Source organism: Mus caroli, chromosome 5 (genome assembly GCF_900094665.2).
Source record: "Mus caroli chromosome 5, CAROLI_EIJ_v1.1, whole genome shotgun sequence".
NCBI lineage: Eukaryota > Metazoa > Chordata > Mammalia > Rodentia > Muridae > Mus > Mus caroli.
Genome location: NC_034574.1, coordinates 103,572,086 through 103,588,194, shown reverse-complemented (window position 1 = coordinate 103,588,194; position 16,109 = coordinate 103,572,086). Strand labels below are relative to the sequence as shown.

Genomic DNA, 16,109 nt, shown 5'->3' with positions numbered 1-16,109 from the left:
GGCAGGGGATCTCTGAATTTAAGGCCAGCCTGATCTACAGAGCAAGTTCCAGGATGGCCATAGCTACACAGAGGAAACCCTATTGTGAAAATAATAGTAATAAATTAATAAAAATTAAAAAGCTTAGAATAAATCTAAGGAAGTGAAAGACTTGTATATCAAAAACTTCCTAGACTCTGAAGAAACAAAAGATGGGGACACCTCACATGCCCATGGATTGGTAGGGTTAAGGTTGTGAATATGAGGATCCTACCAAAAAGCACAAATTGAATACAATCACCATCTAAATTCCAATACAGTTCTCTACAGAAACTGAAAAGCAATCTCAAACTTCATATGGAAACAAACCCAGGACAGCCAAACAATCCTGAACAGTGAAAGAGCTGCTGAGGGTATCACCACCCCCAATTTTAAAGTTGCACTATGGAGCTACAGTAGTAAAACCAGCGTAGCACTGGCATAAAAAGGCACATTACCCAATGCAGTAGAACTGATGACCCTGGTAAGTCCATACACCCCACCACCACCATCTGATTTTTGATAAGGGAACAAAGATATCAGAGGACAGACATCTTTAATAAATGATGTTGGTCAAACTGAAAAGCAGGATGTGGAGTAAACTGGAATCTTATCTCTCTGCCCAGACCTCAACTCCAAATGGATCAAAGGACCTCAGTGTAAGGCATGATACCCTGAATCTGATAGAGGTCGGGGGTGGGGGGAATAAACTTAAAAGCATACAGAAGGACTTACTGGACAGGACCCCAGTAGTGCAGGCAGTAAAACCAACAACTGATAAATGGGACCTCATAAAACTTAAGGTTTCTGAACAACAAAGGGACAGTATCATTCATGTGAAGAGGAGAAAAGGTCTTTACCAGCTACACATCTGGTAGAGAATTAGTGTCTAGAAGACACAAAGAACTAAAAAACTCTTAAAACATAGACTGGGGAGCTAACAGCAGTTAGAACACACAGCCATTAGAGAGAACCTGTGCTCACATACCACACACATAAGCATTAAAAGTCTTTTAAAAATCAAAACAAAACAAAAAACCCTAAACCTCAAAAACAAGCAAGCAAATAAGCCAATCTTTAAAATACAGCAAGGGCCGGGTAGTGGTGGCACACGCCTTTAATCCCAGCACTTGGGAGGCAGAGACAGGCAGATTTCGGAGTTCGAGGCCAGCCTGGTCTACAGAGTGAGTTCCAGGAAAGCCAGGGCGCACAGAGAAACACTATCTCGAAAAACAAACAAAAATACAGCAAGGAACTAAAACTTCTCAAGACATACAGTGGGCTGGAGAGACAGCTCAGCTGTTAAGAGCAGACAGAAGACCCAGACACATAAGTAAGGGCTGGGCTGGGCATGATGGCTCTAGCCCTTAATCCCAGCTCTTGGTGGGCAGAGGCAGGTAGATCTCTTGTGAGGTCATGGTCAGCTGGGTCTACACAGAGGACTCCAGAACTGCCAAGGAGAGAACCCTATATCCAAAAAAGAAAACAAAACCCACCCCAAAAATAATTTTTTTAATGAAATGTCTGAGAAGCATGTTGACCACCCCGAGCCATCAGGGAAATGGGAAACTACTTTGAGACTTCAAACATCTTATACCACTCAGAATGGTCAAGGTTTTTAAAAACAGACAGTAGAACCTGGCACGACTGTAGGGAAAGGGGATCATCCTTCACCAGTTTTGAGTACAAATTGATACAACCACTGTAAGTCAGCGTGGCAGTTCCTCAAAAAGTTGAGAATAAAGTTACCCCATGATGCAGCTACATCACTCTTGGGCATATACCCAAGCCTCTATTATCTACTTCTCCAGGGTGCTTCTTCTTCCATGTTAATTGCTCTATTCACGATAACCAGGAAATGGAAACAGCCTAGAAGCCCATCAACTGATGAAAAAAATGCACCTTTACACAATGGAATTTTCAGCTGTTTTAAAACATCATTCAAGTAATTAGATATGGCTGGGGCTGGATACAGCTCAGCAGTTAAGAGCACTGACTGCTCTTCCAGAGGTCCTGAGTTCAACTCCCAGCAACCACATAGTGGCTCACGACCATCTGGAATGGCATCCGATGTGCTCTTCTGTAATTAAAGGCCTTTGGAAAGACCTTCTGTAGATATGTTTTAATATATACATGTACATGTAAGTTTAAATGGAGTTACCCTATAACTAGCTAACACATGCTAGCAGATAACCCCAGAAATGCAAATAACCTATTTGAACTGTTGGCCACTGGGTGCCATAAACCCCCAAACATGCATACTGTTGCTAATGCTCTTGGTTACCCTCAAGAATAGAACTTAATAAGATCTTATTGTTGAAAAAGACACCACATACTTACATTATCAAACATGGAAAAATCGGGGTGGTACTCAACCTGGATGCTTCATCCCTACTGGCTAGCTGGAGAGAAAACCTTATCCAGCTGTGAATCCTGTGAGCTGCGATAATGGCTAGCTTGACAAGATATGCCCACAGGTGCATAAGTGGCACAAGTATTATAGGAGGAAGCAACTGCTTTTATAACAAACAAAAATGGGTTTCTCTGTGTAGCCCTGACTGTCCTGGAACTCATTCTGTAGACCAGGTTGGCCTTGAACTCAAGAGATTCACCTTTCTCTGCCCCCAAGTGCTGGGATTAAAAGTGTGGGCCACCAAGCCAGGCACCAACTGTTTCCTTGAAAATGTAATTTTTTTCTTCAACATATCCATGTACAACTGGTGCCCTTTGGTGCCCTTAGAGGACATTAGAGCCTCTGGAACTGGAGTTGCAGACAGTTGTAAGCCATGTGGGTTCTAGGAACCAAACCAAACCCTATTCAAATAAATGCTCTTAACTGTTGAGCCTTCTCTAGTTGCTCAACCACTTTCTGATTAAATCTAAGGCTTATTCCATGAAATAGTAGGTGCTATTAATGGGCCCAAGAATCTGTGGCTGTATAGGTCACAGGCTTGAGAAACAAATATTATTCTGTTAAATGAGCACAGGGTAAAAAATGACTTTTAATGACACTGCTATCCCCATAGGTAGGTGTACTTCTGATAAGACTCCGAGAGGAGCCCCTCGCTCAGGCCTCAGGACAATAGCAGACACCCAAGAACTCACGAGAGACCGAGCTTGTTGCAAACCACATGAGGCTTTATTCGGAGAAAGCCAGAGCTCTGGGGACGACTCATATCCCACACAGGGGTAGAGGAGTCGACCTCGAGGGGAAAGAGGACCCAGTTTTTATAGGCCCTCAGGGGGGAAAGGAGAAGGGGGGAGTAGGGGATTTCCAGATCTAAACAATATCTATTCTAAAATGATTGATTTCTCAAGAAATGGGTATGGGAGGGAAACAAGGCGAGTCTAATGAAGGTGCAGCAATGGGCACACACCTGGTCAGAACATTGGCAAACACACAGGTTCGAGGAGCGGCCAAAGCATTGTGCACCTTTATTTTTCTAAATCAGTGAAGCTAGTTCTACTAACAATAAAATCTATTTTGCCAATTTCAGGGCTTCTGTGACCTTTTACATTCTGTCAGGATCTTTCACTTCCAACTCTCATCAGAAAAGCTTTCAGATGACAGCTGCTCAACAAGTCCAGAGTGAGTGTGTGTGTGTGTGGAGTGTTGACCTCTAAGTGGAACATTTCATACCTCTCTGTCCAAGCTCAGGGATCTTTGAGGAAGAGGGTACAAAAAAATTTAAGAGCCAGAGGCAGTACATAACTTCAAGGGAAAATGCTTTCAAGACACAATAGGCATATGAACTCAGAGACTGTGATGGCACAAGACCTGTATAAGCTGAGGAACTACTGTTATTACTGCTACTGGGAGAGGGACTCAGTTTTCTTTGGTAGTGTGACCCCTAATAGGCTGACCACATTGCAGGGCAGGAACTATACTCCATAATACAAATCAATTCAATGGATTTAAACAACAACACAAAACCTTGGGGCTAGATGGGTGGGGAGGTGAGAGTAAGGATGGATATGGGAGAAAAGGGTGTGTGTGTAAATATGATCAAGTTTCATTGTATGAGCCGGGCGTGGTGGCGCACGCCTTTAATCCCAGCACTCGGGAGGCAGAGGCAGGCGGNTTTCTGAGTTCGAGGCCAGCCTGGTCTACAAAGTGAGTGCCAGGACAGCCAGGGCTACACAGAGAAACCCTNTCTCGAAAAACCAAAACCAAAACCAAAAAAAAAAAAAAGTTTCATTGTATGAAATGCCGAAAGCATTAGTAACACAATGTTGATTACTCAAAGGGAAGTCTGACCTTCAGACCAGGTGCTAGCAGATTCAGAAGGGTTAATATGAAAGACTTTTCTCAGCAGCAAGAGCTTTCAGTTTTGCTCTGTGAAAATCCTAGCTCTAATAACTCACATTAAAACCATCTGTATCTGGCTAGGAGTGCAGGTGGCACAGGCCTTTAATCTCAGCACTCAAGAGGCAGAGGCAGGAGAGTTCAAGGCTGCTGGTCTACAGAGCAAGTTCCAGAACAGCCAGGCTATGCAGAGAACCCTGCTCAGTAAACAAACATTTTAAAAAAGACCAGCTGTTTCAAAAATCAACTGTGACTACCCTGTGACAGATCAGTATTTACCCATAAAGGCCGTGATTTAAGGGACACAATGATGGGCTGCAGAGATGGCTCAACAGTTAAGAACACTGGCTGCTTTTCCAAAGGACCCAGGTTCAATTCCCAGCACATAAATGGTAGATCATAATTGACTGTAACTCAGTCCCAGGGTTATCTGATGCCCTCTTCTGGTTTCCATAGTGGACCTCAAACACACAGTACATAGATAAACATGCAGACAAAATAAACATTAAAAAAAAAAAAAAAAGAACCAGAATGACACCGGCTACTTTCAATCTCTCAGTTCAGGGTACTACTCCCCAGTAAGCAACCTCCCACGCAGCAAGAGGCTAGGGTCAGATGCAAATTCCACAGAGCTATGGTCCAGGGCAGAGAAAGCTGTCAGGTAACCACTGCAGGCCTGGGAAACAAACAGGCCCTATAGTGTGATGAGTGAGTTACTCCAAATGTTTCCCTGTCTTGTGTCCTACTGTGGGGTGGCTTCAGTGGCTTCTGCCTGGCAGGGTTAATGTTAACATGAGCCCATGTTTGTTTCGGTGATTCTGAGGAAATTTTTCCCCCAGTTTTAAACTCTTCTGCAAAATGCCTGATGCTGTTGTCGGTCTTGAACCTCCCACAATGGCTTTGCCTACTTTATTCCTACTATTAGGCTCTACCTAAGGCATTTCCTTAAAACAAGCTTTGGAAAAACATTTTCTGGGCCAAATACACATGAAGCAAACATCACAACTGCAATTCTCATGCACTTTATATATCGGTTTGGTCTTATTACAAGTTATTAAGCTTGTTCTAACACTGTGAACACCCACTCAGCTATCCTAGCACCTATCCCTTTTAGTATCACCAATTCAGATAGAAAGCCAGCACAAGATCTTACTAAGTTAATCCTGGCAGACAGTGTTTGGGAGATCTCTGATCCTGTGAGAAAGAAAGTGATGTTAGCTTGGGTCTAGGGCAATGCATGTTCTGAAAGGTCACAGGGAAGAGGCAAAACCAAGGCAACTGGAACAAGACACCAGTAAAGGAAGCCAGGGCTGTGGTAGCTCCAGATTTAAAAAGGCTTGGACAGGGACACAGAGATGGCTCAGCAATTACAGCTCTTGTAGAGGATCCAGCTTACAACTGCCTGTACTTCCAGTTCTAGGGGATCCAACAAACACTTCTGGCTTCCTTGGGCACTAGGCATATATGCTGTACTGACATACATGCAGGTAAACACTCATACATGTGAAATTTAAAAGGGAGGGAAGCCTGGTTAAAGCTGTGGGAAGCTTCCCCTTATCCAAGTTCCTAGAGCCGCCAAGGGCCTGAAGATAGTGCCCGTGGCCTGTGCCTAGGTGTTCTGGGTTAGAGTACTTAAGTGGCTGTGTTGGAGCTATCTGGAATTTGTATGAGTTCAAGTGGTCCATTTATTTTTTTCTGGATACAAATGAAAATGTTTATCTTTTTTGATACACCAACTTTTTAAAAACAGGCCTTCTTAAAAGCACAGGTAAGCACTAATTCTCCTTGACTATATTCAGGGAAGGACTCTCCCATCAATTAAGAACTTAAATGGATGGGTGGCTAATTATAAAGTACAATCTTGAAGACTAGTAGCCAAGGAAGTATCTTCAAGGCTGCTGCCAACCTGTTCTTGGGCTCTAATGACTTGCCTGGGGCAGGCTCACCAGAGCTTCTCTGTAGACAGGAAATGCTAATGCATAAGCACTTTAATCAGCAGTCACCATAGTGTTTGCTCACACTCCAGAAGGCACCCTTCAGCTCCACCTGAGCTTAATTCCCAAGACCAACTGGACACCAGCAGTCCAACCTGAGAGCCTTACTTTTCAGGACGAGGCCACCATCTAGGCTGCCTCACCCAAGACGACCAGATGCCCACGGTAGTGGGGAGAAGGGTTGTTTCCACTGGAACCCCAAGGAACTTCTCTTCTGTTCGCACGATCTTCCCTCCAGGGCCCTGTTCTCATCTAGGCTGCCTTCAGCTTCTGCTCCTCCTGTGGAGGGAAAAGGAGCTTTGCACCGTTTCATCCTTACTGCTAGCTGCAGCCCCCTCGCCCTACACCTGAGAGACAACAGACGTCATGCTAAAGGAAGCCCCTCCCATGGCATGAGGCTGCTTCCTGCTTGCCTCCCTCTCCTGTGTGTGATGGCATTACAAGGACAAAGCCTCCACTTGCAGAAGGCCTCACCTTGACAGTTTTCTCCAGCTGAGACAAGGCTGTCTCGTAACGAGCAACCAGTGGCTGCAGGAGCTTCCTGGGGATCTCATGGAGTGTCAGCTCAGGCACCCCAGCTTCTGACACCATCTGAAGGAACTTCCTTTCCTGGAAGGGAGGGGTTTCTTGGGAATGAGTCTGACCAGGCCGGCATCTGTAGCAGCTTGGCTCTGCCCATGACGTCTGCTAAGAACTAAACAATCTTACCTGCACTTTCAAGAGAAGTGTGAATGCCTGTCCAGTTTTCCCGGCTCGGGCTGTTCTCCCGACCCTGAAACCAAGCATGAGTGTTTTTGGACAGTGGCTCCTGGCCCAGAGACCTGACAGGACAGTGCCTCTCTTGGCCATACTTTACATGACTATCATGCAGGGTGATCCTACATAGGATGACCAAGAATCCATAATGTAGCCTATCAATGGCCACTGCCAACTACCCCTTACCTGTGCACATAGGTCCTCAGGTATTGTGGGGCATCGTAGTTGATCACCAGCTCCACACCCTGCACATCAATGCCTCGAGCAGTAGCATCTGTGCTGATAAGGCTGATGAGACACAGGCAGTAGGGCTGAGGGCCAGGAACAAACATCCACCCTTGTACCTACTCCGCCAGTGTTAGTTCCAAGTCCCTCTTGGAAATCAGCTCCTCGGAAACTAGGGGGTCCCAATGACAACCCAACTCTACAGAGTAGGTCCTATCTGTTTCCCAGGTACTCACAGCTGAATCTTTCCTTGTTCAAACTGCTTCAAGATTTTCTTCCTTTGGCCAGGCCCATAGCGGGAGGAGAATTCAGCCACACTCACACCCCCAAAAGCTTGTGCTAATAGGAACAGCCTGGGCAGAGAAGAAATAGAAGCCAGGTGGTACGAGGGTCTAGTGTACATTGGCTCCACCCACCTTAGTTCACCTTACCTGTGGGAGTTTTCTCGGGAGTTGGTGAAGCAAAGAGCCCTTGAGCAGCTCATCCTGAGGACCAGGTGTAAGACAATGAGTGGCTTCGAGCTGAGTCTACACGGTACATAGTGATGCTGTGGGAGATGGACAGCAGGTGCTAGCCAGAAGCCCTGGACCTAGGCACCAGCCTGCCCCCACACCCTAGCCTGCTCCACAGGTCCTCCTTGCTCACCGTGAGCCCCACGGGGAAGGTGTACTTCCCTGAGTTTTCATCCACCTCAGCTGTGTCTTTAGGGCTTTGTTGTCCCAGCCTTGTGGAGAAAAGCCGTGGCTGGTAGAGGCCAAGGCGCTGCAGCTTCTCGGGGTCCTGGGTCAGTGTGGCTGAGAACAGTAGCTTCTGCAGAGGCATTTGGGGGACACAAGTGCTAGAAAAGGAAGGGCATGTAAGGGTGATAGGTTTCCTTGTGCCACCCCGATCCCTGTTATAGACAGGGACAGCCAGGGAGCTGAGAAAGAGAGCAGCACCTGGAGAAGCCGGCCCTCACACAACGCAGGGTACCTGGCAGCAGTCACAGCCTGGGGCTGTGTCCTCTGGAGCAGGGCACAGGAACCCGTGGGGCCCTCACTGTAGAAGGCTGCTGCCACCACGCGTGGCAGCCAGGACTGGTGCATGCTGTCTATCATCCGGTCAGCCTCATCAATGATCTATAGCAGACAAGAGCAAGGGCTGGATGAAGACTCCCTGCCGAGATCACCCCAGCTAGAGGCTAAATGTCCAGATGGTGGCCTACCAGGAAGCGGAGCTGCTGGAGGCTGAACCCTGGAGTCTGGTCAATGTGGTCCACCAAGCGGCCAGGTGTGGCCACCACAATGTCGGCCAGGCAACGGAAACCATCTGCTCTGCAAACCACAAAGACTCAGAGAAAGGAAGCACCTCCCGGGACCATCTAACGCAAAGCTCGCATGTAAAGCACGGACACCACCCCAACCAAAGGACACCAGCTGGGCTGAGGTGGCCTCTTGAAGAGGCCACCGCCTGGCACACCTACGTCTTCTGGACAAGGCTCTCCTGCTCCCTGGCCAGCGACTTCTGTCCAGTCACCAAGGCAACCCGCAGAGGCGTGGTGTCTGTGTAGATGTTGAATACTTTGCTCACCTGCAAAAGGAGTCCATCACTGGCCTAAGGCAGACTAAGCAAAGACCCTTGAGTGTGACTCAGGTGGTCAAGCGGTAAGTAGCATGTATATGCAGGGCGACTGGACGCAGAGTTGTAATACCTGTTGGGCCAGCTCCTTAGTGGGCAGTACAACCAGTGCACGGATGTGGCAGACCACTCGATGCAACAGGGCCTGCAGAGACAGAGACCGTCTGTGCCACTGGGACCCTCCCTGTTGTGCTACAGCGGGGAATCTGCCCTCATACTCACCTGTACCACGGGGATGACAAAGGCCAGTGTTTTCCCACTGCCCGTTGGGGCAGAGACGCAGAGGTCACTAGGTTGGTAGCCACCTCTGCCTATGAGAAACCCATGGTCAGCACTTTCGAGGAGGGCGGGAATCACAGCTGCCTGGACTGGAAGGAGAGAAGGAAAGGAGTGTGTCAAGTATAGGCCGTGATATACCATTTCACCCAGGAATTCTCCCGGACAAAGATGCCACCAGGGCTGGATAAGGTCTCAGGTAATTGTCAAGGACCTGAACCCAAGAATATGGAAGCTCGCTGATCTGATGTGTAGTAGGGACCCCTAAACCACAACCCTAACACAACAGCTCTAACAGCCCAGGGAAAGCTGCCTCGGGGAGTTCACCCCATCATTTGCCCAAGGCTGAGGCACCTGGAAAGTAGGAAGTGATGCCATTTGCTCTCAACTGCTTCTGCAGGTCAGGGTGAACCTCAGGGATGTCCTCAATGGGAGTGAGATCCTCAGTGACACTCTTTTTGACACAGCTTGGCTTAGCCAACCATGCTGGCAGGAAAGGCTGAACCTGAAAGCAAGAAGAAGCGCAAACGTCCCCCAGAAGGCTCCAGGCTTGTGGAGTCATTAGAAACCAGGAACTACAACATAAGAGACCCTAACCAGTCTTTCTTCAACCCTTCACCACCTCCCACTCTGGCAACCTTTGGACAAGACACCCGGACCAGCAGACACCCTATCCTAGTGCACTAAACACAATCTGGATACTTTGTCTATGAGCCTACCAACCCAGCAAACTGTCTCCATGCACCAAGAAATGTTGCTTTCAACAGGGACAGCAAGGCACACCACGGGGCTTCTCCCAAAAGTTCTTACCCGTCTGGATTTCAGTTCCAAGAGCGTCCATGCATACCTCCCACTTTCAGTAGTTAAGGTCACGTAACAAAACGAAATCCCCTCCGGCTAAGAACTGAAGAGTCCCGGGAGGACGAAAAGAACCGCACAGGCTCACTCACCTTAGGCGTCTTCCTTCTTGCAAAGTCCCCCAGAACGCGGCCTGGAGCCGGAGGTCTCTGGACATCCTCCTGAGGGTTCGCACCCGGGTCCTCTGCGCCGGCACTGAGCTCCTCCGTAGCCTCCTCACCTCTCCCTGAGCGACACAGCACAAAGTAGGGGGGATGTCAACCCAGCAGCACAGAGAGCCTCCATGCCCCGACCACACTGCGCACTCACGGCCCACCTGCGTCCACGTCCTTGTCCGCTTTCCGCCGCTTCGCCCTAGGAGTCTCCGGGTTCGGAGTCGCCGAACCGCTCACCCTACGCCGCCGTCGGGGCCGCCGTCGCCGCTTGCCTGCCGCTTCCCCTTTCCCGGCCGTTCCGGTGGACTCGAGCTCTGGCTCCCGCTGCTGTCGCTCACGGGCTCTATTCTGCAGCCGCTCGAGCAGCACTCGAGCCCGGCTGCCCGCCTCTGCGTCCGTATCCCCCTGCCCCGCAGCCTCTGGGCCGGCGTACCGCGCTATATGGAACAGCGCCATAGCTGCCCCACGCCGCGGTTCCTCTCCGGCGCTCTTTGATGACGTACGCCGCCCCGCGACCTAGAGGCTCGGGTGACGTCACGGGCGCGACTCCGCTCGGTGCACACGCCGGTTTCCAGGAGCCAGGAGCGGCGGCGGTGGCGGCGGCGGCGGCATGGAGCGGCACCCGGCTTCGGCGAGCTCCAAGCAAGAGCTCGGCCGCCTCCTGGAGGCGGTGCTAACGAGTCGTGGCCAGGCGAATGCGGTGTTCGACATCTTGGCTGTGCTTCAGGTGAGCCGCGCGGGCGGCAGGGGCGGACGTGGGGACGGCCAGTGGGAGTCGCGATGGGGCCGAGCGTCACCTTGTCGGTGCCTCCCCGTGTTCAGTCCGAGGAGCCCGAGGAAATCGAGGAAGGAGTGCGCACGTGCAGCCGACTTTTCGGTACCTTGCTGGAGCGGGAAGAGCTGTTCGTGGGCTCGTTGCCGAGCGAAGACACGGCCCTGGCAGGTGGGTGACCTGGAGGGCGTGGGGTACTCTCTGCTAGGCAGTTCCGGTGGGACGCCTTGTCAACATAGGATGCTCCCCCGAGCCAGGGGAGCCAGGGCCTTGTCATAGACCATGCGATCTGGGGGGACGACGCACTCAACTCACTGTGGCTCAGGAAGCGAGTTGAGATCCGTGTACTTGCCAGAACTGCGTGAATCCGTATACATAGCTGTTCTTTCTCTCTCTCTCCTCCCTCTCTCTCTCTCTCTCTCTCTCTCTCTCTCTCTCTCTCTCTCTCTCTCTCTCTGCATCTTAAATGGTGCAGGTTTACAGCTGTGAAGATGAGAGACAGCTCAGGGCTGAGTTTGGGGCCTTGGTCGGGCTTGGCACATATAAATATGAGTGCAAGTTAGCTCTCTTAACTCTGTCCCCAGGATCCCAGGGAGCCACATACAAATACAAGGTGTGGATGAGACACCGCTACCACAGCTGCTGTAACCGTCTAGAGGAACTCCTGGCCCATCCCACCTTCCAGGTCAAGGTGAGTCTTGAAGTCCTTAGCCCAGCTTTTCCTCTCATCTCTAAAGTACTTCACAGCACAGGGGTAGGGACCTTTGATGCGAGCATCTCTTCCTTCACTTGTCTGAGAGACTTCTACCTAGACATCTTTATTGCTGTTCTTTTCCACTATGTGCTGTGACTCATCTGGACCTGAAGACATGGGAGTCTGTAACCCTAGTTCCGGGCAGCATGTCTGCTCTATACATTGTCACATTTGTTGAGGCACCTCCAAAACTGGGGGGACAAGGGAAGTTAGGTGGCCTCCCCTGCAGGCCCACCTTGTGTACATGCCTCAAGCCAAGTTCTGTTAAGAGTTCTGTCCCAGGTCACCATCGTCACACACGTGTAACACGGAGCAAGATAAGCTGGGGTCTGGCCTCCTTTCTCTCCTGGTTCTTGGTCCAGGCCTAAGCTTGGTTGTGAGAGCTCCTCCCTGAGGCTAGGCTTTGGGAGCCTCCTGGAGGGTGGAGGCCTCACGGTCACTCTTCTCTGCATCCCAGGAACTGGCCCTCAAGACACTCATGAAGTTCGTGCAACTGGAAGGAGCAAAACCGCTGGAGAAGCCTCAGTGGGAAAGCCACTACCTCTTCCCCCACACACTCTTCAGGGTGAGGCCTTGGTGGGACCTGGAGGAGGACCGTGGTGGCCACTGCCTAAGACCGTCCTATGAGCCAGCAAACTGAAAAGATAGCTGGGGGAATTATTCCTGTCTTGTCAGTTGGAGAGGAAATGACAGACAACTTGGTGGTATGGGGCTTGCACCATTCTCCTTGGCCATGCTAGGACCACTCTGTGGGACAAGGTCATTCACCCTATCTCTGTCCCCAGGCAGTAATAGGAGGCCTGCTCACACCAGAGGACGAGCACAGCCTGCTTATCTCCCAGTTCTGTGAGTACTTGGAATATGATGACATCCGGTACCACACAATGCAGGTGGCCACTAGCATCATGGCCCGGGCCACCAGCCAGCAACCTGAGGTAAACAACTGGGTCTCATCACCACCCTGTGTCCTAGCTCCTCAGGGAGGCAGGCAGGTGGCAGCAGCCTGGCCAGCTGCTTAGGCAAGGCTTCCTACAGGTGTCCCTCACCCTCTGGAACAATGCTTTCACATTGCTGTCTGCTGTGAACCTACCCCTCCAAGAGTGTGAACTCACCAACTTCTATGTGAAGCATGCACGTGAGTTCTGGGCACGTTAAGGCCCACGGGAGCCTGCCCCTTCGTAGATAGGCTGCTGAACAGAGTCCCAGTCTATCAGTCTGGCTAGCCGCTGTCTTATAAGTTGGTGACCTATCTTTGCTGTAATTACAGAGACATCAGACAAGTGGAAGGTCGTTCACTTGAAGGTGAGATGCTTTCAGACTTGAGGACTTTCCTTGACATAGTCTTCTCCTCTCTGGGTAGATACAGACAATGCATGTATTCCACTGTCTCAAGAGTGCCCCTTTGGACCTTTCTTAGCATAGGCTTCTCTCTGGGTAGATTACAGACAATGTATGTACTCTCTCAAGCGATGCATGCCCCTTATGTGTGTCGCTATGACCAGCTTCAGACCCAGTCCCAAACTTCTGTGTACCTCGTCTCTCCTTGTGCTGGCTGACACATGGCATTGCAGATTACCCTAGGGCTGCCAGGGTAAAAGGTCCGAAAGGGCCAGGAGGGGCTGGGTGTGTCAGGATACATGTACCACCTGGTCCCGTTATAGGAGCACAAGAAAGCTTTCCAGGAGATGTGGCTTGGCTTCCTCAAGCACAAGGTAGAGTCTGATGGGTGGGAATGCTGGGTTTGGGTGTGGGGAGTGGGGACAAGGGAAGCACTTCCCTGACTAACACAATCTCTGCAGCTACCCCTCAGCCTCTACAAGAAGGTGCTGGTGGCCATGCATGACTCCATCCTGCCCCACCTGGCCCAACCCACACTCATGATTGACTTCCTCACAAGTGCCTGCGATGTGGGTAAGTGGGACTTCACCGAGGCTGTTTACAGCTCCAGACTGTGGCAGACTTGTCCATGTGACAGACTAAGCTCCATGCCCTTCTTGCATGTGGCCTTAGGTAGTCACACTCTAGGCCGACCATCTGCAACTATAGCCATCCCTCCCTTGCCTAGGCTCAGGGTGAGCAAGGTGTGGCCTCATGTCTTCCTGTGTTTCTGCAGGTGGTGCCATCAGCCTCCTGGCCTTGAACGGGCTTTTCATCCTAATCCATAAACACAACCTGTGAGTGTCAGACAGGATTGCATTGGTCTGCTCTCAGCTTCTCTCTGTGCGCCTGCGCTGCTCACCTCGGGGAGGTTGAAGCAGAAGAGGTGCAAGAAGAGGGAGGATGAGGTCTTGGTCGCCTGGGGTCCTGTTCCTCATGGATCCTCTCTGGCCTCTCCTCAGGGAGTACCCTGACTTCTACCAGAAGCTCTATGGTCTCCTGGATCCATCCATCTTTCACGTCAAGTACCGAGCCCGTTTCTTCCACTTGGCTGACCTCTTCCTTTCTTCCTCGTGAGTGTGAGGCTTGTCCGGCTCCATCATCCATCAGGGCTGCAGTCCTCTTTGGGGAGGAGATGGATGGATGTTGGAGACCTAATTTCTCACACCTGTTGCCCTCCCAGCCACCTCCCTGCCTACCTGGTGGCTGCCTTTGCCAAACGTTTGGCCCGGCTGGCATTAACAGCACCTCCTGAGGCCCTACTTATGGTCCTGCCCTTAATCTGCAACTTGCTGCGTAGACACCCTGCCTGCCGAGTTATGGTGCACCGCCCACAGGGCCCTGGTGAGCACATGAGTAGCTGGGCATGGTGGCACACCCTGGCAAGAATCCTTCCTGCATCCTGTGGCCCAGAAGGCTGGGTGGCAAATAGAAATGGCAGAAGCCTCAATTTGTTTCTAGAGCTAGAAGCTGATCCATATGACCCAATGGAGAAGGACCCAGCCAGGAGCCATGCCCTGGAGAGCTGCTTGTGGGAACTGCAGGTGAGTGAGTCACGTGCCTGTCCAGGTTCTCCACCAACATCTACAGCAACCCAACCCCCAGGGATCTTGGTAACACAGGGCACCATGCCAGGGTGTGCTAAGGAGCTCCGTCACCCCACACTGGCTTGGAGCTTCAAGCTCCATCCCAAGGTCCTGCCAGTGTGTCACATGAGGTCCCTGTTAACATCACTGTGTGCTACTCCTAGACCCTCCAGCAGCACTACCACCCTGAGGTGTCGAGAGCCGCCAGTGTCATCAACCAGGTGCTATCTGTCCCTGAGGTCAGCATCGCACCACTCCTGGAACTTACTGCATATGAGGTGAGTGTCGTGCACAGGGCTGTTGGGTGCATGCCATGGGGACCACTGTATCCAGTCCAGGACCACCATCTGTCCTTTGCAGATCTTTGAGCAGGACCTGAAGAAGAAGATGCCTGAGTCAGTGCCCCTGGAGTTCATCCCCGCTAAAGGCCTATTGGGTCGACAGGACGACCTCTGTACCCAGTTCTTCTGTCTCAGCTGACCTGGCTGTCACTTCTCCTAAGAATTGTTTTTGTGTGTCTGAGACAGGATCTCACTATGTGAGGGTAGCCTGTATCTTGTGGTTCTCCTGCCTAAGCCTCCCCAGTACTGAGGTTACAAGAGTTTGCCACAACGCCTAGGTTCAAATAAAGGGTTTGTTTTGGATTTGGTTTTTTGGTGTGGTTTGGTTTGGGTTTTGTTTGTTTGTTTGTTTGTTTGTTTTTCCCAATGCTTCTCTATGTCGCCCTGGCTGTCCTGGACCTCTGTAGACCAGGCTAGCCTTGAACCCAATCAGATATCTGACTGCCTCTGCTTCGTGAGTGCTGGGATTAAAGGTGTGCACCACTGCCTGGCTAAATATATTTTTAAAAGAGAACATATCTGGCCAATTGGGTCTTGGGCAGGGCTAAGATCTGCTAGGCAGGGAGGGGTTTCGAGAGTTCTCTGCCTTTCCTGTAGCCTGCGGGGCAGGACAGGGGTGATAGGAGCATCGGGCCCACTCTGTTAGTGGAGCACCCTGCTATATCCAGCTTAGATTCAGATGAGGCAAGGTAGCCAAGTGGAGTCCCAGGGACACAGATACCTCATCCTGTGGGCTGCTGGGAGTTGATAACTTGTCTACTACTCTTTACCACAGACAGCCTGGTTTCCATTGAGGTCAAGTGTCCAGTTTCACCTCAGGCTTGTTCAAAGAGAGAGAGAGATGTCTCAGAGCTGTGGGGATGCGGGCAGGCGGTTAGGTGTACTGCCCAGTTCCCCCTCCCAGCTTGGCTGTTTGGATTCTGGGTGAGTCCATTACAAGGGGTTGGCCAACAGGCCCTATTGTGCATGGCTTGCAAGAAAGTGGTAAAGTGAATATGTCTGCCACTTAAATGATGTGGGGACACAGCTGGCTTCTTTTTTTTTTTTTTTTTTTTTTTTTTTTTTTTTTTTTTT

General features: G+C 50.6%; 2 protein-coding genes across 2 annotated transcripts; one reads left to right on the top strand and one right to left on the bottom strand.

The window, feature by feature from the left end:
- Window positions 1-5,994: 5,994 nt before the first annotated feature.
- Ddx51 (DEAD-box helicase 51) lies at window positions 5,995-10,683 on the bottom strand. The gene is made up of 15 exons (XM_021162992.2): window positions 10,367-10,683; window positions 10,143-10,276; window positions 9,547-9,697; window positions 9,139-9,284; window positions 8,990-9,061; window positions 8,762-8,868; window positions 8,504-8,612; window positions 8,272-8,417; window positions 7,945-8,137; window positions 7,731-7,846; window positions 7,536-7,652; window positions 7,261-7,362; window positions 7,027-7,090; window positions 6,793-6,927; window positions 5,995-6,597 (listed from the first exon to the last, which is right to left on the bottom strand). The coding sequence occupies exons 1-15, from the start codon at window positions 10,659-10,661 to the stop codon at window positions 6,571-6,573; spliced, it is 1,914 nt and encodes a 637-aa protein (XP_021018651.1). The 5' UTR covers window positions 10,662-10,683; the 3' UTR covers window positions 5,995-6,570.
- An 85-nt stretch (window positions 10,684-10,768) lies between these two features.
- Window positions 10,769-15,343, top strand: Noc4l (nucleolar complex associated 4 homolog). The gene is made up of 15 exons (XM_021163064.2): window positions 10,769-10,932; window positions 11,028-11,148; window positions 11,562-11,668; window positions 12,189-12,296; window positions 12,517-12,666; window positions 12,767-12,866; window positions 12,999-13,033; window positions 13,393-13,443; window positions 13,531-13,642; window positions 13,845-13,905; window positions 14,071-14,181; window positions 14,292-14,452; window positions 14,570-14,652; window positions 14,859-14,972; window positions 15,055-15,343. Exons 1-15 carry the CDS (start codon window positions 10,816-10,818, stop codon window positions 15,172-15,174), a joined length of 1,551 nt encoding a protein of 516 aa, XP_021018723.1. The 5' UTR covers window positions 10,769-10,815; the 3' UTR covers window positions 15,175-15,343.
- Window positions 15,344-16,109: the final 766 nt, after the last annotated feature.

Excerpts from the sequence above, each read along its gene's own strand:
- Ddx51 (XM_021162992.2), bottom strand. The coding sequence starts at position 10,661 with ATGGCGCTGTTCCATATAGCGCGGTACGCCGGCCCAGAGGCTGCGGGG. Across the intron at positions 8,138-8,271 it reads CAGGCTGTGACTGCTGCCAG|CACTTGTGTCCCCCAAATGC; the intron begins GTACCCTGCGTT and ends TTCCTTTTCTAG. Across the intron at positions 7,363-7,535 it reads GAACAAGGAAAGATTCAGCT|CCTTATCAGCACAGATGCTA; the intron begins GTGAGTACCTGG and ends GTGTCTCATCAG.
- Noc4l (XM_021163064.2), top strand. The coding sequence starts at position 10,816 with ATGGAGCGGCACCCGGCTTCGGCGAGCTCCAAGCAAGAGCTCGGCCGC. Across the intron at positions 13,643-13,844 it reads CACAAGTGCCTGCGATGTGG|GTGGTGCCATCAGCCTCCTG; the intron begins GTAAGTGGGACT and ends GTGTTTCTGCAG. Across the intron at positions 13,906-14,070 it reads CTAATCCATAAACACAACCT|GGAGTACCCTGACTTCTACC; the intron begins GTGAGTGTCAGA and ends GCCTCTCCTCAG.